We start from the raw sequence: 19,415 nt of genomic DNA, 5'->3' as shown, positions 1-19,415 counted from the left end.
ACCTTCATGCAAGCAAAGGGGACACTAAGCACCTCCTATCCCAGCGACAGTATCATGGATGTGGCTGGTTACCTGAAAAAATCATTCACAATCCAACATGTGCACACACTTCCACAGAGTTTTCACTTCTTTGTGTTCAGTTACCTATGTCCTTATCCTTTTTGTCTTGGTTTTGGTTCCCTTCCCCAAGTTCCTTTCACTTAACAGACATTTCTTCCAGACCTCTACATAAAGTATTCCGCTTAAGAGATTTGTCTGCTTGTATTAGTGCACAAGTGATCCTTAGAAAGATCTGAATCCTTGAAGCTAGTAACTGCAGAAATAAATCCCAAATAACAATTATAAAAATTACTAAAATTCCATGTCAATTAACAATTTTTGTCTCCCTTCATGCAGCTTACATTTAAAAAAGGAAAAAAAAAGGAACTTGAGCTTCTGCAAACTTTGTTGATCACATGAGTATTACCCTTTCCTGATGCCTTTGTCTCTCCTAGCTGATTAATCTCATACTCTCTCATTAAGGATTTTGAAGTTGTGTTCCTTTGGTATTCAGACGAAGAGAAAGAAGATGCAGTGTAGATTACTGTTGTCTTGAGTGAGTTATGTCAAGTCACATTCTCCCCTACACCACAGATGAACCACTGGAAACCACTTTGATGCTGCTCTCTTCTGCTCCAGTTTATGGTTTCTTCCAGAATCTAATCTGTCAGACCTAGAAGCGCAAAGAATATGGTATGTTAAACTTTTATTTTAAATTTACTCATAGACAATTTTGACTGGAATTGTTGTGGAAGATTTTCAAGAAAATATTCTGCTTCTCTGTTTTCCAAATGGTTCAGTTTACTGTTATGGTTAGAAGCTGCAGAGAATTATGAAAGGAAAGGATTTATCTGTACTCCTGTACTTCAGAATGAGCATAATATATTTTCTACTTGCTGTAACTTCTGAGGTGTTCCTTTAGCTTTTCCCCCATGAACAAATACATGGAACCCCAGCAGAAAACCTTCCTTCAGAAACACATAGCTGTACTGTTGCTGAATATTTGAAGAACACCCTAAATCATTAAGATTTTATGCACATGCAAATTAAGATCAGTAGATTAGTCCTTTTCAAACTTCTTATAAAGCCAAGCATAGATCACAGAGAAAAGAACAGCTCCCAAACTCTAGCTGTACTATTAAGCAAGCCTCTCATTGCAAACACATTGCACAAGACAGCATTGCTTTTTGCTCTTATTTAGAAGTCTTTTTTGTTTGTTCTGGTACTATAATGGACGCAAGGTTTTACACATGTGAATATCCAGATTCAGCAGCAGACTGTAACTCTATACAGTTCAAATAGTTAATGCATTAAAAAGATTATCAGGAAAGGGAAGACCATACAAAGAAGTGAAGCACAAAAAGCTAGGCTGGCTCTGCAACCACACTTAGGTCCCTAAAAAACTGAACTACATGAGAAACTTACAAGTATATTCATGAGAACTTTCAAACCCCAGATTCTTTGCACCTATTTACAGGCACCTAAATGTGCAGCATTACTCTCTGGTGTGTAGTAAGCCAGAGCTCTCTCAGTCTTCAGAGCCAAGCAGCAGCTGGAGAGGGATCTCTCAGTCTCTCTCTTCCTTCTCCCCTTCCTCTCTTGAATGTCAGTGCAGCCTAGGTTAATGACAATAAAGTAAGCAACTCGGGTAAGCACCAAAAATTAAGGGTCTGAGTGCAATGGCTGCATACAAGTTCATGTAGAAAGTCTTGTTCATGTTTTGTGTCTTCAATCTAGACTGCAATCATACCTTGCCCATGTCATGCTCTAATGCGTGGACCGTGTTTATTTTGGATTATCACATCTTTAAAGGTTGAATCTAATTAGCTTTTCCTCCTGTTGCATTAAGTATGCAGCAATTTGGCATAAAATAACTTCCCTTGCTTTCCAGCTGGTCCACAGAAATCAGAGGGGCTGGGTGTGTTTGGGCTTAATTTCTGATTTGAGCCAATTAAATACTACTAATCTGGTCAGGTTCCCAGATGCAACAATAGTCTGATTTACACTACAAGTCTCATCTCATTCCTGAACAGATTCACCAGTTGGGAGTATTACTGATTATTCACTACAAGTCTGGTTTAGTTCAATAAGAACTTCCATGAACACAGATTCACCAACAATGCAATTTATTGGATAATTAATAAATACACTAGACTTGCAACATAAAAATGTACAGTGCTATGTAAGTGCTCCCAGTGCAAATCTTACCAAAGAAGCCTCCCTAGTTTTGTGAAGAGAGAGAAATAACTCCATTGACTGGTATGTAAAATGGCTGTATTCTCATCGTCTGCCAATGAAGATTTCAAATGCCAGTTTATACTTTTGGGAGAAGTGGAAGCGAGACTGTGGTCAAATATTCTGTTACTGCTGTCTTTAATTGGGACAGAGAGAAGCCCCTTCTATGTAAATGAGGGATACCAAGAGCAACAAAGCGATTACAAAGACTTTAGGTCTTGCACAAGGAAAGTACAGAATTGTGAAACTTTAGCATCACTTCCTCTTCTACCTGGCTGACTGAGGGTAAAAGGGTTACTTGTTTCTGCCTGATAATGTATCACACTTCAGCAGACCATAATGCCCAGAGTAAGCCCTTAGCCACAGATCCCATGGAAATCCCCTTACCACATATGTAACAGCATATCTCATGGCTGTAGGCCTCATTCCTACATCTTCCTTGTTTTAAAGGTGGACTTTGATGTGCAGTGGCTGCTAGTACTGCCCTCTCTGACTGCAGGTTCTGTGTCCATGGCTGGTGACAGCCAGCATTTCATGGTCTACTGTGGTGTGCATTATCAGATGCACAGTAAAGGGTACCCACGTGATGGAGCAAAATGTCTGGCAGCGCAAGGAGCCTCTATGGTTTCCCTATCAGCTCTCTGCTATGCTCCATGGGCAATTACCTTGGCCAATGCTCTTGGCCCTGGGGTACATTGCTCCACCATAAAAGATGAAGACAGGCAATTGCTTGGATATCAGGGGCCATTTGGCTAGGCTAGACACTCTTTCATTAGTCTCATAACGTTCTTCACATGCATAAAATGCTGTGTCCACTGGGAAAAAGAAAAGAAAGGAAACACCAGTGTATGTCTCCTGAAACTTCTAATCCTACTTGCACATTTATTCCTCATCAGTGTGAGACAAGAACCAGAATTTAGATGTATAGTTAGTCTGACCCAGAGTATAGATGAAATATTCCCATTGCATTAAACTAATATCTCCATTTTTCCTTGGTTTTAGGTACCATGTGCAAAGATGTCAAATGCTTGGCCGTTTATCTTGCTCTTCATATTCCCAATGCTGCTGTCAGGGGTTTGGTTTCCCAAAACTTTACCCTGTGATGTTAAATCTTCAGAAGATACTGTGACAGTGGACTGCACCGACCGGCGCATTACAGAAGTCCCCAGAGGGATCCCTGGGAATGCTACCAACCTTACCCTGAGTATTAACCATATTCCCCACATCTACCCAACATCCTTTGATCGTCTTGAAAACCTCCAGGAGATTGACTTCAGATGCAACTGTGTGCCTGTCAAACTGGGGCCCAAAAATAATGTGTGCACCAGCCCACTGAAAATTGAGAATGGCAGTTTTGCTGCCCTGACAAGACTGAAGTCATTGTATTTGGATGCAAACCAGCTGGCAGAAATACCCCGAGGTCTTCCTGCTACTTTAACCTTGCTGAGCCTGGAAGCAAACCATATCTTTTCTATCCAAAAAGCCAGCTTCTCAGAGCTAGCAAACATCGAGGTATTGTATCTTGGACAGAACTGTTACTACCGCAATCCATGCAATGTTTCATTTGAAATTGAGGAAACAGCCTTCCTGGCACTGAAAAAGTTAACAATTCTATCCCTGAAGTCCAATAACTTAACACAAGTCCCACCCAATTTGTCATCTACTCTAAAGGAATTGTATATTTACAACAACATGATTCAAGAGATTCAAGAACAGGATTTAAGTGGCCTTCCCAACCTAGAAATTCTTGACCTAAGTGGCAATTGCCCACGTTGCTATAATGCCCCATATCCTTGCATTCCCTGTCCCAGGAACTCAATTCAGATCCATCCAAAGGCTTTTGACTCCTTGGAAAATTTAAGGATTTTGCGGCTTCACAGTAACTCTCTTCAGAGCATACCCAGCAGCTGGTTTAAAAGCATCAAGAATCTCAAAGAACTTGACCTCTCCCAAAATTTCCTCATGAAGGAGATTGGAGATGCTCAGTTCTTGACATTTCTCCCTAGCCTTGTGCAGCTTGATCTGTCCTTTAACTTTGAGCTGAAGGTGTATTCTCCCTACTTGAATCTTTCGAAGACATTTTCCTCCCTCTCTAACCTGGAAACCCTGAGGCTCAAGGGTTATGTCTTTAAAGAACTGAGGGCACGAGATCTACATCCACTGCTCAGTCTTAGGAATCTAACGATGTTGGATCTCGGGACTAATTTTATTAAAGTTGCAGACATGACAGTGTTTAAAGAATTCCCAGCTCTTAAGTTCATTGACCTCTCAGTGAATAAAATTTCTCCTTCTTCAGGGGAAAGCAACTTCTATGGATTTTGCTCCAATCCTGGCATTTCACTTGAGCAATCCAACAGGCAAGTACAACAAGAGATGCATTATTTCAGGTATGATGAGTATGAGCGAAGTTGCCGTTCCAAAGACATAGAGGCTTCTTCCTACCAGTCTTTAGTTAAGGAAGATTGCCTTAACTATGGAAAAACTCTGGATTTAAGCAGAAACAATGTATTTTTTGTTAACCCCTCAGACTTCCAGGGACTTAGCTCCCTCAAATGTCTCAACTTGTCAGATAATGCAATAAGTCAAACTTTAAACGGAAGTGAATTCTCTTCCTTGTCTGAATTGAAATATCTGGATTTTTCTAACAACAGGGTTGATTTGCTATACCAAACTGCTTTCAAAGAACTCAAACTTTTAGAAATTCTGGATCTGAGCAATAACCAGCATTATTTTATGACAGAAGGTGTTACTCAGCTGCTTAGTTTTATTAAAAATCTAGCCCATTTGAGGAAGCTGATGATGAATGAGAATGACATTTCTACCACGATTGATACAGGAATGGAAAGTCAATCTCTTCGAATTTTAGAATTCAGAGGCAATCGTTTAGATGCTTTATGGGTGGATGGCAATTCTAGATACTTGTCCTTCTTCAAGAATCTGACCAGCCTGGAAGAATTGGATATTTCCTTCAACTCACTCAGTTTTTTGCCTCATAGTGTTTTTGGAGAAATGCCTCCCAGTCTCAAGATCCTTAACTTAACAAATAATCGACTGAAGAGTTTTATCTGGGGAAACCTCCCCTCTCTGAAGAACCTGGTAACTCTGGACCTGAGCAATAACCTTCTGACTAATGTTCCCCGAGAACTGTCCAATTGCTCTTCATCTCTCCAAGAACTGATGCTCCGAAACAATCGCATTCAAATGCTAACCAAACATTTTCTCAGAGGTGCTTTTAAATTGAGGTATTTGGACCTCAGCTCAAACAAGATTGAAATAATTAGGAGATCTAGCTTTCCTGAAAATGTCATTAACAACCTGAAGATGCTGCTTTTGCACGGCAATCCTTTCAAGTGTAACTGTGAGGCTGTGTGGTTTGTCTGGTGGATCAATCAGACGCAGGTGACCATTCCTCTTCTGGCCACTGACGTCACCTGTGCTGGCCCAGGGGCCCATAAGGGAAGGAGCGTGGTTTTCTTGGATCTGTACACCTGTGAGCTGAACACATCATATCTGATCCTTTATGCTCTGACAGCTTCAGCCATCCTTGCCTTAATGGTGATCCCAGTGATGAGCCATCTGTACTTCTGGGATGTGTGGTACAGCTACCATTACTGCACTGCCAGGCTGAAGGGCTATCGGCGCCTGTCTTCTCCAGCTGCTTGCTACGACGCCTTTATTGCCTATGACAGTGAAGACCCAGCTGTGAATGAGTGGGTGCTGCAAGAGCTGGTAGAAAGGCTGGAAAACCAAAAAGCCAGGCAGTTCAATTTATGCCTGGAAGGAAGGGACTGGCTCCCAGGACAGCCAGTCTTTGACAACCTTTCCCAGAGCATTCAGCTGAGCAAAAAGACCATTTTTGTGCTGACCAACAGGTACATTAAAAGTGGCCGCTTCAAGACAACATTTTATATGGCTCATCAGCGGCTTCTGGATGAAAAAATGGATGTCATTATCTTGATATTTCTTGAGAAGGTTTTGCAGAAGTCCCGCTATGTCCGTCTGAGGAAGAGGCTGTGCAAAAGTTCAGTCCTGGAATGGCCAACTAATCCTCAGTCTCAGCCCTTCTTCTGGCAGTGCCTGAAAAATGCCATAGCTATGAGCAATTCTTTGGCTTACAACAAGCTTCTCCAAGAAACTGTTTAGCTCTACTCTCCCTTAAATATTGTTATGATGCACATGATCAAATGATCCTTAAAAAAAGATCCTGAACTTCATTTGTGGAAACTGTCAAAGCCTAGAAATTATACCTCTTTGATGTTATACTCCATGATGTACATGTACTCCATGACGCACATTACTTTAAAATCCAGTAATTCCAAATTGAATAGAAAATGTTGCCAGAACTGATATTTAGTTGACATTCACCTTGCTTTTAACTGATCTCTTCACGGGAAAGGAAGGTGCTAAAATGGGAAGGTGTGTGATATCAGGTTCTGGAGGGCTTGCAGGCTGCTTTGTGAAAGCAAGGAGGGGGAGCAGGATAGCAGAGAGGCAGAGGAATAGGCAGAAGGGAGGTGGAAAGACAAAGACAGGAATTGAAAAGAAAAAAAAGAGAAAGTGGAAAAGCTGATAAGAAAGGAGGAACATGCAGCTATACTAGAGCATACTAGAAGTTCAAACCCATTTACTGATAATTTCCAAATAGATTTCTCACTTTGCCTTTCATCTCCCTCCTGGGCTTTTAACTGAGCTGGCTCCTCCCTGAAGACTTTAGGGCTCCTCTCTAATATTGTACTATATCAGTTTGAGGACCTTTTCCACCCAAGCCCGGAGTGTATCTTTGGTGTTAGCTGCTCTAGCCAGGGCTGAAGCCTGAGGAATACCATCTGTCCCCAGAAGAAAATTTAGACAGAATTCGGAGTGAAAAGCATGTAAGATCAGGTCACACAAGGAAAGCATTCTTCCCGCTGTTTCTTTAGCTGTGCTGTGGTTCCCCAGAGAAGCCTTATGCCCTCCTTCATCTCCTTGTTCCCCAGGCAGATCCCTCTCCCACAGCAGCTGATGGGAGACTAAACACTTGAGATAGGAATGGGTCTGACTTCAGGGACATCCTGAAGAAGTGAAGAAAAATAAACATCTGTGTCTGTTCCCCACTCTGTTTCACAGTACAGACTCATTGAACACATGAGAGTATTTCATGAAACCTTTTGTAAAGGCAGCCTAAACCTCTGAGCAAGACAGAGGCAGGTTCTCTGCTTGATGTGATGATGTCTGTTTTGGGAGAAGTAGCATATTTCACCTTGCTGAGTGCTTCTGTCTGCATTAGTCTGGGCAGCTTCTCCCCTGTTGATCAAAGACCTTTTTCTTTTCTGGCAAATAGTCGTGGTGGCATCTCTGGCTGGTGTTGTCATTGTTAACTGCTTTAAATTTGTTTATTTCAGATGCCACTTGCATTTCCACACCTAAGTGTTCTGGCCGGTCCTTTCTTTCGGCACAAGACAGAAAAAACAAAGAAACACAATAGATTTATAAAAAAGATTTATATAATAATATAACAGATAAGAAAGGTTTTTCTTTCTCAATTTTTCACAACATTTTTATTGATTGAATACAGAAGTAGGAAAAAGATGAGGGCCTCATTAAAAACTGGGAGTTTTAGAGTTATATTTTAATAATGTGTATTTCTGGTGTTTTTGTTTGTAAGCCTAAACAATCTCTATGTCTAAATATAAAATGAACTGTAATGTGACTCTCTCCATAAGGTAATACTTGAAACAGGAACTTCCATCCCACAGTTACTCCCTCTGCCTCCCCACAAAATACCTATTTGCAGCAGATCCTCTTTCTCAGCCTCACTGACAAGGGCAGGAATGCCAGGTCACTTAGCCTTTCTGAGGTTTAGAGGAGAGGCATTTTTCCTCTTCCATTGAGAAGCATGCACAGGATGGGTATGAGATGAGTAGCAATGAGTATAAATTGATGCAGGTCCTAAAGGAGGTGACTAGGAAAATTCTCCTCCTTGATTTGTTGCTTGCTAACAAGAAGGCCTCATGAATGAATTGGTGATTGAGGGACAATTTGGACCATGAAGCATCTGAATTTAAAATACCTAGTGACAGGAGGAAAATGGCCAGCAAAAGTCTGAATGTGGGAAGAGTAGACTTCAGACCACTCAGGGAAGTAGTTTGTAAGGCCCCTTGAGAAAATGGTTTTGAAGATGCTGGGATCTACCACTGTGGTCAAAATTTAAACACCACCTTCTCAGAGAACAGGAGCATGTAATTCCAAAATCCTGGCAGTCAAACTGGTGAGGCAGAAGACTGGCTTGGCTGACCAGGGATCTTTCTCTGGAGCTAAGGCAGATAAAAGAAAGTGTATGGCCAGTGAAAGCAAGGCTGGGTTACTTGGGAGGATGTTGTGGTTTTACCCCAACTAACAACTAAGCACTACACAATCACTCACTCACTTCTTCTCACCCTGGTGGGATGGGGAAGATGAATCAGAAAAGAAATGTAGCACTTGCTGCTTGAGATAAGGACAGTTTAGTAGTTGAAATGAAGTGAAATATAATATTGCAGCAACAAAAATAGTAAGAAAAAAGGAAGAGAGAGAGACAGAGGGGGAGAAAGAAAACCCATGAATGACAAGTGATGCACAATTAATAGCTCACCACCTGCTAACTGATGCACAACCCATCTCCAAACCTCAATCAGATCCCTTTCTGTGTTACTCCACCAGTTTATATACTAGGCATGAAATTCTATGGCACAAGCCATCCCTTTGGCCAGTTCAGGTCAGCTGTCACAGCTGTGCCCCCTCACTTGGGCACTTCTCTCTGGCAGAGCTTGGAACTTGCTTGCCTGGTTGGTATAGCTGTGTCCAAATTACAAACTACTGAAGAGTTCTGAGGTTTCTGTACATCAGGGTGTTGTGATGATATAGCTTGTTATTTGGTGTGAGGTCAGTTAGGAGGAAGAACTATGGATTTTTGGCCAATTTAAAAGTCGACTTCTACAGCTGCATTAACAAGTCTATGTGTCATTCTCCCTTCAGAGGTGAGATTGTAACGAGATTTTATGAATATCTCATCCTAATGCAGCAGTTTAAGAGGGATGCAAGATGCAATTATTTTAATTGCAACCCAAAAGTAGGATTTTTCTCCATTAACTCTATAGGTGTTCGCATTGAGAACACTTTCAGTAAGGCAAGGTGGCTGCTGCTCCAGGCTTACCCGTGCAGCAAGTTGGTCTTGAATAACCATGTCACATGGACATCAAAGTATCTGATGTACTATAAACACCCACTGTGATGACCAAAGAATGTTCTGCATCAATTGCTACTTCCTTACATAAATTGTAACATGGCTAGATTTGGTATTTTGGTATGTGGTCTGGAAGAACCACACACGGAACAGAAGGAGCAGAAAGAGGATAAAGGAAGAAGAATATTGGTGAATTAATTGAATTTTTACCATTCTTTTGGAATTGGCAGAAAAAAATGTGCTATTTACATAATTGTTATTAGTGGGACACAAAAATGGGAATCATTGAAAGTTGGTAAGAAGCATCTATACTTACAGTACAGATTTATATGACTGTAAAATCCTCTCTGATCTCTTTGATCTCCCTGTTTTTAAGAACTGACATATGAGGAACTTGTAGATGCCTCCTCTGTGAGAAAAGTTTATATTCGAAGGAACTTCAGAAATCAAAGCAAGTCTGATTTCAACATAGCTTGTTTAGTCTCTTATTCTGCAATAAAAGGAGTGCTATGTAGCAAACACAATATTCCATAAAGGAACTTTATAACAGCATCTTTAAAAACACACTGTGTAGTAGATCACACTGGGGGGTCAATAGGCCATCTAGAACTGTGAACTTAATTTTTGTCTTCTGACTAACCCTGACTTTTCATTTCCTCAATCTTGTTCTGAAAGTATCAGCCTGCAGAAATTAACCCTATTGTTCATTTGAAAAAAAAAACAGCCACAGGCCAAATTTCTCCATTTACTACGAAGATATTCAGATGATTTTGGTTATAATTACTCTCAGTTGCCTCTGGATGAACTCCACTGAAGGTCTATGGAAGTTATTCTCATATTTTGGGAAGACAGATTTTGTGTCCAAATACAAAAGACACATTAATCTATTATTATCTCTAGAAGTATAAGTGATAAAAATAAAGCACAGAGAAGTCAAATAGTTTCTACTAAATCCATATGCTGCTGCTGAAATTAAAAAGGTAATCTGGATATCCAACTTCTAAAAGGAATTTGTGTGCATTCCTTAGTTAATGAGCACTTAGAAGTAATTATACATGGGATTATTTAATTAGAAAAATAGCCAAAATGGAGAATCAAATGTGTATCTGGTGAGAAATTTTTAATTTGAGTGTGTGAAGTATGAGACAGCCCTACTAAGTTCTGAAAACTAAGGTGGTTAGGGTGGTTTTCTTTGGTGGGACAGTATCTTTGTTCAAGACATTTAGTCCTCAACTAAAGAAGTGTACCAGAATAGCCACAGATCAAAATGCATGGCCTTATCTCTCTTTGTTTTCTTTCCTTTATTTTTTCTGCATATTCTAAGGGCAACATTTTGAGCAAAACCATCTCTAGGTAACTTGATCTTTTTTTAAAGAGAAACTCCCATAAAATCAAAACCATCTTTGCAGATGAAAATTCAGAAACATATGAGGAAATAGAGTTTCAGTCTTTTTCTATCAATGACATTATTGAAAGAGTGATAGTAGATTTACATAATTCTGGAAAAGCTGGCAAGCTGTAAAATGGAAGGTTTCCACTTTCAGTTTCTAAATATTTTTCTGAATATTTTCTTTCATTTTACAAGCTAAGTTCTAGTCACACTGTCTTAGCTATGTGGTTTATCTATGTCATATTCCCCACAGTAATATCTGCAACTCTGGTATCATATATCTTATCAGTATTTTATTAAGATTCCACAAGAGTGAGAAGGTCTTAAAGTATATGTTACCTAAAAACACACATGCCCAGTCTTTTATTTTCCAACAGACAGAGTTGTTTTCAACTAAAGAGCAAAGCTGTAAATAAGCCCTTTGTGCATATGCCTTCTTTTCATGACATAATGTTTTATGGTTTTGCTTAGCTAACTGAAGAAATAATTGGAATCCAATTTCCAACTGATCCCCCACAGTAACAAATTATTTTCAGTGTAGGAGAACACAGGAAAATTTCCTGAAACATAGAGGAAAAGTTTTAGCTTATATTCTTATTGGCTGGTTTCCAAATGATTATTTGCCATAATTTACCCACAATATTTGAGGTCCACAAGTCCAGGTGGAAGGATTATATTCATACAAGACTATGCTCCTAAACACTGCAGCTGAATCCTGCATTCTGTACATAATAAAATTTCTTAACCTAATTACCTTGGTCTAGGATTTACTTTTAGTTCTAGTATTAACTTAGGAAAAACACTCACTAATCCATGTTCTTGTTTGTCTATCCTTCTGTTCATGATGCAAAAGAAAGAACTTCCAAAGAAACAATTTTATTGATCATTGCTCCTTTGGAAAAAGAAATGTCAAAGTCCTTCCATACTTCCCTGTAGCCTCTCACCTTGCATGTTCCTGTCAGAAGTTCCACATCATCTCTGTGACAGAGTGTGTTTTAGTGTCCTAAATCCCACCTCAGGCAACACTGGCATCAGCTCATCAAAATCCCAGAGCTTGACTATTTGTCTTTGAAAATCAACCAGAAATTTGGGCTGCTGCAAGAAGCAGAAGTGATGTATAGCCTGCACCTAAAGCCACAAAAGGTTTTCACCAGTGTGTCAAAGAGGTGATGAAAAAGGGAGCAAAAGCTAGTGGCTTTAGCTTCCATCTCTCTAATATCAAGAAACCATATTTTCTGTTGTTTTACCCTGGATGTCTTTTTCAATTCCGCCCAAGACCCATTCTAGCACCTGGCATGAGAAAAGAAGCCCCTTGTGTGGGTGACCATCTTGGGTTTTGGTTTTGATGTGCACCTCAGCTGGATCTGAAAAGAGAGAGGGAAGAGTGAAGATGGATTGTAGGTTGGCATGTTGACTCAGCCCAGTGATCTCTGGGAGAGGGACAGACTGAACTTTGAAGGATAACTCAAAGTTTTGTAAAGGTTGGCAACTAGCTCCAAAGAAAGAGGAACCTAAGAGCACAAAAGAAACATAATTTCTCAAAGACATATTCTATTGCTAGGAACAAAAAAATACTAATTGACAATTCCAGTCTGGCTCTGTTCTTAAAAATTTTCTTGTATTAGTAATTTTACACACAATGAGTAATTACTAATGTAAAATGAAAAAATATTTAATTCTCTTGGATAGGCCAAGAGAATATTTTTCTTCTTTCCAAAAGAAAAATAAAAGCTCTCATTTTCTACTGTCTCATGGAAAGGCACTTCAAACTAGTGTGGGTGATAACAGGACTGGAGGACCAGCAAGGGAGAGGAGCAGATGCTCCAATTGCCCACTCCGTGGGAAGCTGACCTGCAAGCCAAAATTGAGAAAGAGAAGCTCAGCGTGTCAAACCCCAAATCCTGCCACAAGCACTCCCTCTTAACTGGGAGGAGCCAGGCCCAGGGAGTTCCAGTTCCTTCCTTCAGTGTGATCCTGCACTGAGGGCTGGGTGCTAGAAAAGGGTAGTGTCAATGCCTCCACCTTATCCAGCTCTCCAGTTTAGGCTGTCCTTTCATGAGACAACCTGATGCAGACTCACAAATCCTCTCTAATATTGTTTCCTTGGGAAAAATAAAGCTCACAACTTTGGCCTCCAGGCTCAATCATGTTCTCATACCTATCTACACATTTTTTTTCTGATTCTGCTAAAGGGCAGAGGACTTTAAAGGCAAACTTGGCATAACACAGCCTAAGCCTTGTTTGCAATCCTCCTAACTAATCCTCTTGGTCTGGCGGTAGAGTTGACATTTCACTAAGTGTAAGCTTGAGAAGGATGACCAGAGACAGTGATTGAAGGAGAAGGGAAATTCTCCAGACCCAAAGACCACTTAAATGAAAGTTAAACTAATCAGGATAGCACACAAAGAGAACTTAACACCTCATTGCCTTGTGAATTTTTTAGGGTTTTTTCCCTCTAATTTCTGAGTCTTCCTCTATGTATCCTTAACTGATCTTTTGTGATTTGTTATATACTGAATATTGTTCAGGGGAAAAATAGTCTAAAATTGTATTAACTCCTGTTCATAAATTCCTGATAACTAAAATAATTTATAGTTTCTGTCTCATTCTCTCCCTCTCCCTCTATGCCTTGTCTCTCCATGGCAATATGTTGTCATGCAGAGCACAGTAGCTGTTGCACTGTAGTTATAAAATGCAACTGTTTTTCAGAATATGAAAATTTCTTGTAGTGTAAATGAATGGAAAATGCATGTTGGCTAAATGAAACATTACAAATTGGAGCATGAGATTAAGGGATTGGATGCACCCTTGGCAAATTTTCAGATGTCAGCAGCCTGAGTGGTGCAGTTGGTGCTCCTGAAGAACAGGATTCATCCAGAAGACCTGGGCAGGCTCAAGAAATGGGCCTGTGGGAATATGATGTTTAGTAAGATGTTTAGTAAGATCAAATGTAAGGTGCTGCATCGGGTCAGGGCAACCCTCAGTTACCAACACAGGCTGGGGGATAAACAGATGGAGAGCAGCCCTGCCAAGAAGGACTTGGAGGTGCTGGTGGATGAGAGCCTTGATGTGACCTGGCCATGCAGACTTGTGTTGCCACATGTCATAGTACAAGCTGGCTTGTGCTCGGCAAGCTGACCAGCCCCTGGGCTGACTGACAGGGGCTTTGCCCAATCACATCTCTCCCACGGCTGCAGACACTTCAGTGGCCAGAACCTGAAGGGGTGTAGATATTAAACCAATGAAAATATCCACACCGGGCTTTTCAAATGCCCTTTATAAGGAAGGGCTTGAGAACAAACTCTCTCTGTTGCCACATGAACACTGGGGTGAGTGGTCTCTTTGTCTCCAACCCACTACCCCCCAAACTGATGTTACAGACTTTCAGCCCAGAAAACCAAACACATCCTGTGCTGTAGCCAAAGCAGGGTGGCCAGCAGGGTGAGGGAGGGGATTCTGCCCCTCTGCTCCACTCTGGTGAGAGCCCACCCACAGCACTGCATCCAGCTCTGGGATCCCCAGCCCAGGAAGGACCTGCTAGAGCAAGTCCAGAGGAGGCCACCAAGATGATCAGAGGGATGGAACATCTCTCCTTTGAGGAAACGCTGAAAGAACTGGGATTTTTCAGCCCGGAGAAGAGAAGGCTTTGGGGTGACCTAATTGTGACCTTTGAGGATCTGAAGGGAGCCTACAAGAAAGACGAAGAGGAACCTTTCATAAGGGTGTGTAGTGACAGGACAAGGGAGAGTGTCTTCAAACTGAAGGTGGGTTTAGATTAGATAATAGGAACCCTCACCCTTTCTGTGAGGGTGGTGAGACACTGGAACAGGTTACCCAGAGAAGTTGTGGATGCCCCATCCCTGGAAGTGTTCAAGGCCAGATTGGATGAGGCCCTGAGAAACTTGGTCTAGTGGACGGTGTCTGTGCCCATGGCAGGGGGTTGGAGCTATTTTATCTATAAGGTTCCTTCCAACTCAAGCCATTCTATTCCATGATTGGAAGATTGGAATCTGAGTTTGATGTATTAAGTTCTTGAGGAAGACTATTGTTGAGACAGTTAATTCTTCCTGAATCCTCACATTCCTGTCTGCTCATCACCACATACCTGTTATGACCATCACGTGGTCATAAGAATTTTACTTCTTATTTTTCATAACACATTTTATTGTTCTCCTTCCTTATTTCACTTTTACCTTGTATTTTCTGAGGGAACTTCTTCTGCAGAGCAAACAAGCTGACTTAACATTGATCTCAAATGTCAATATTCTCATTAGTCATTATGTTTTGTTCTCATTTTAGATGACAAAATAACTCATGCTAGCTATCCAGTATGAGATATTTTGTATGCATATGCATTAAATAAAAGCACATCTAGGAAACACTTCATGTCAGTCTGCAGTGATGCTGATGACACACACCTGTATTGCACATTTCTTCATCTAACTCCAGTAAAACCACTGCATTAGCTGCCAGCATTTCTTCCTCATTTCTACAAGTAAAAAGTTATCTCCTTCAGCACAAATTCATATTTAATTTTTTTTTCTTAATTATGTAAGTGGTTTGAGTAATTTTTAATTTGCATGGTTATGTGTCACAGTGTTGTGTAGGAATACCTATGCTAGAGAATTGCATTATGTTTCAGGTTTGTTGCTGCATGTGATCCAGCTGTTAGTGTAAATCAATTTTGAATTGTCAATGCAGAGAAATCAATAACATTTTCATAATTTAAACTTCTCCTTCAAGCCAATTTTTAACCTGCTGGAGAGGATTTGAATGTTTTTAACAGCTAATGCAAACACTTTCTACATGTTCTATTCATGTGAAGTTGTTTGCCCTGAAGTAAAATGACCAGAGTGCAATCTAATTTCACCTTGGTCACTTTAATAAAGAATATGAGCACACTGCTTGATCTGTACTACAAGATTAGTATGTGAAAAGTAGAATCAACAAACTTTGACTTCAAGTCAGGCCATGGGAGGATGAAAGAAAGACTGATCCTAAAAGCATGACTTTTGTAGAGGATTTTAGCAGTTTTGAGAAATTTGAGATTTTGATACTGGACTGAAATTGGCACATTTAATGCAAAGAATGTCACCAGGAGATGTCTTCAGCCCATGTATAGATTAAATGTAATTTTCTCAAATTTGAAAAAGCTGAAGGAATTACATTTAATGGCAATGATTAATGGAGACAGTATCTAGAGGCCTTCCACCTACTTTACCTGATTAGGTCTCATGCCTATCAGCATCTTTTCCAGTACAACACCTTCTCATTCTTGAAGGAAACTGTTGGGGGTTAGAACTGGGACTTTAGTGAACCCTATGGAAAATATCTTTTTGCAGAACTTGGGCTGCCCTGCTCTCACCAGCCTGACCATGTTGTTACTGTCTCCCAGTAACCCTGCCTGGGTGTGAGCCTCCCTGCCTGTGTCTCTCCAGCACCTTGATCTAAGTGCCTCAATTGCACTTCTCCACTTGAACTTTGCTCTGGAAAATCTTGTGTTCAAATACATCCTTAAAAAAGAAGACTTTAATTCTGACTCCACAAAATACCTGCTGTATGCTTTCAAAAACTGGCAGAGCTGTGAGTGAATCCCTTCTGTGTCTGATTTCCTCAGGCAGGTCATAGCCTCTGGAGAGGTTGTAGAGAGTTCATCTGCTGTGGGAGAAGAGGATTTATTTTTCAATTACCAGAGGCAAATCCACTCATGGTATTGAAACCATTCTCAAGAGTTACAATCCCTAAAATCATTGTATACAGAGGAAGTAATCATTCTGTTATAACATAGGTCAAAGAGCAAACCAAAGAACGTACAAACTTCTATTTACTCTTAGGAGTGAATGCTAGGTGTTCTTGATAAAGGTGCAAGCTTTAGAAACGCTGACATGTCTGTTTTCAAGTAATTTAATAACCTCATAGATCTATCACTGAAAGAAAATTAGATATTTGCATAAAGGAAACTGTATTTTTTTCTTAAATATATGAGGAAAAGGCAACTTGACAGATTACCTTTCCAGCTGAAAGCAGAAAACCAAGTATCACAACATCACTAGCATGTTCTGATCAGAGTTTCTGCAGTCAGTTCTCCTCTGCTAGCAGAGATGATGCTGGAAATAGGTCTTCAATCACATTAGTGACATTGTGGGTAAGATTTCATAGCAATGAGCTTGGGGCAGACATTAGGTCTGATACAGAGCAGTTCTGTACACAGTATTCCTCTTTAACCATCACAGATTTAAGCTTTTAAAATACAGTATTGTATTGGTCCTTTGCAGACCAATCATGCAGCTTTACACTTGCTTTCAATTTATCATCCTTCCCCTCTCTCTAACACTACAAAATCATAAAGTAACTGGCTCCTGTTTTTTGTTTTTTGATACCATCTTCCTTTTAATCTTTTTTTTTCCACCCAATTCAAACATTTTCCAGTCACATACCCTTAAAAAACCCAACCAAAAAACCAATAAAAAAATTACAAAACAAAACCAAAAGCCAACCCAACACAAAAACGTGTCCCCTTATTTATTCAGGTGGCTTGATACAGTTACGTTTTAATTAATGTATTTGGTTTGGTGCCTAGGACAGCTAGAAAAGGAGATTTTGACATAAAGTCCTTGTCATCAGGTATTTGGATATATTGGGAAATATTTACTGAAGGCAGCTTTTATAAATTCTACAGTGTTGAGGAGATCAAATACTTGCACATGATTTCCATGGACATGATGTTTGCTGCAGGAACATGGAATAGATTTTCAGTCACCCTACTCCAGTTATTGAGGCTGGAAGTAAGTGGCATACATGTTTATTCCTTTTGCAACAAGTTGGAATATTTCACCATTGATTTAGACTTTTTTAAAAGATGTAACAGCATTTAATAGGTATGAACAGAACAATTCTAAGTTTTAAAACAGTATTTTTCTTTTTGTATTAAACAGATACTGCCAAAAGGAGAAGGACAAGTATTCAACTTCCCATGCACTGCTGCTAACATTTCCATCCCTTTTTTTGCAATGCCTTGAGGGAACAATTGAAGTCACAGGAACAGAGACAGCAAAGGGCAGCAAAGAAGTGTGCAACATTAATCTCAACTGAATCCTAATAAAGTCAATAGTAATTTCTCTGTGACTACAATGGCTTTGAATCAGGTCCTCAGGGGTAGCTTTGTAAAATAATGTAGGTGCCAGCATTTTTGTAGATCCCACCTGATACCTATCTGCATGTTTAGACAGATGAATGTAGTGAAATTCTGCACTATCAGATATCCTTATATCTCAGACAAGGTCAACTCTATCTGCTATTGCAGTCAGCATTACAACTTTTTGAAGCTGTTTGGTACCACCACTTTATATAAAAAGTGATTATGAGAAGCCATTAAATTCTTCCCTGAAAGTCAGAAGGCAAACAGTACTCTTTAACCACCCATCACTATTTCTACATGAAAGGCAAAGGCAAGTCAGGCATTTCAAAGCACTTGGAAATAGAAATTTTGCTGAGCAGGTGTCTCTGCATGTATGAGTGGGAGATTATGAGGGGAGGGAGAGCTGAGTGGTGTGAGAGAGCTTGTAGGAGAAGCCTACAAAAGCAGCAAGCCAGCATTGTGGGATGGGAAAAGAGTCAGCAAGAGTCTTTGCAGCTCCTGGACAAGAGAACTCCTTGGCCAGGAACTCCTTTTCTCCTTGTACTGAGAAAAGAAAAACTTTTACTGTGGCTGAGACAACCTTTGTTGAGGACAACAAAAGAATAACTTGTCCGTTCTTATGAACAAAAGCTTGCAGAGCAATCAGAGCAAGAAAAATGCAAGTTCTCTAGTTATCTGGAGTAATCTACAAAACTTTAATCTCTGGCTGGCTGTTTGGATTAAGAATTTTATGCAGAGTGCCAATGCAGTGTCTATTTGCCCCATCCATTCCTCTTCTAGCAGCTGCTGTGTCTTTATCTGTGATACAGTTACAGTACACTTTACTTTTTTCCTGAGTCACTTATTGCCATTTTATTTTAGTCTTGGTGTTCTTTGTACAGTTAATCTGTCCAATTCCTAGATCTTCACTGAAGCATTTGCTCTTAAGGTCATTTAGACACCTGCTTCTGCCTTCAGTGTGTTCCCAACATCTGCATTGAACAGAGGACATGGAGGCATGTTCTGAGAGCCACACTTTGGTCTGCAGTATGGTTTTCTCTTCATGGCAACTCCACGGCCATATCCTGAATGCATTAGGAGGAGTAAAGATTTGGGTGCACACTACATCTGCACACCACTGAGTTCCCACTGTGAGGACCTCTGGAACTGCAGGCAGGGATGGTTGGTGGCCCCAGCAGGTCCCCAGAGCTGGAAAAGTACATGACACATTATGAGGCTCACCTCCTCCTGGCTGTAGGGACAACCTGGGACACATATGGTCTAGACTATTGGTGATGAAAATTTGTTTAAGATGCTGAAGGCCAGGTACTGCTTTGGTACTTGATGACTTTCTTTTCTTCAGGTGTCTGCCCTTGCTTGGCATCCTCCTGTGAGTTAGTGAGATGCCATTGTCTGGATGTCATTGTTCCCTA

General features: G+C 40.4%; 1 protein-coding gene across 1 annotated transcript; it reads left to right on the top strand.

The window, feature by feature from the left end:
- The first annotated feature begins 636 nt into the window (after positions 1-636).
- Positions 637-11,493, top strand: LOC139591667 (toll-like receptor 7). The gene is made up of 2 exons (XM_071430530.1): positions 637-732; positions 3,277-11,493. Exons 1-2 carry the CDS (start codon positions 730-732, stop codon positions 6,415-6,417), a joined length of 3,144 nt encoding a protein of 1,047 aa, XP_071286631.1. The 5' UTR covers positions 637-729; the 3' UTR covers positions 6,418-11,493.
- The last annotated feature ends 7,922 nt before the right edge of the window (positions 11,494-19,415 follow it).

This window comes from Agelaius tricolor, unplaced genomic scaffold (assembly GCF_023055355.1).
Source record: "Agelaius tricolor isolate 1412-34295 unplaced genomic scaffold, bAgeTri1.0.p SCAF_7, whole genome shotgun sequence".
In the NCBI taxonomy this organism is placed as follows: domain Eukaryota; kingdom Metazoa; phylum Chordata; class Aves; order Passeriformes; family Icteridae; genus Agelaius; species Agelaius tricolor.
Note: the sequence above shows the minus strand (reverse complement) of the source record. Positions and strands in the feature narration are given on the sequence as shown.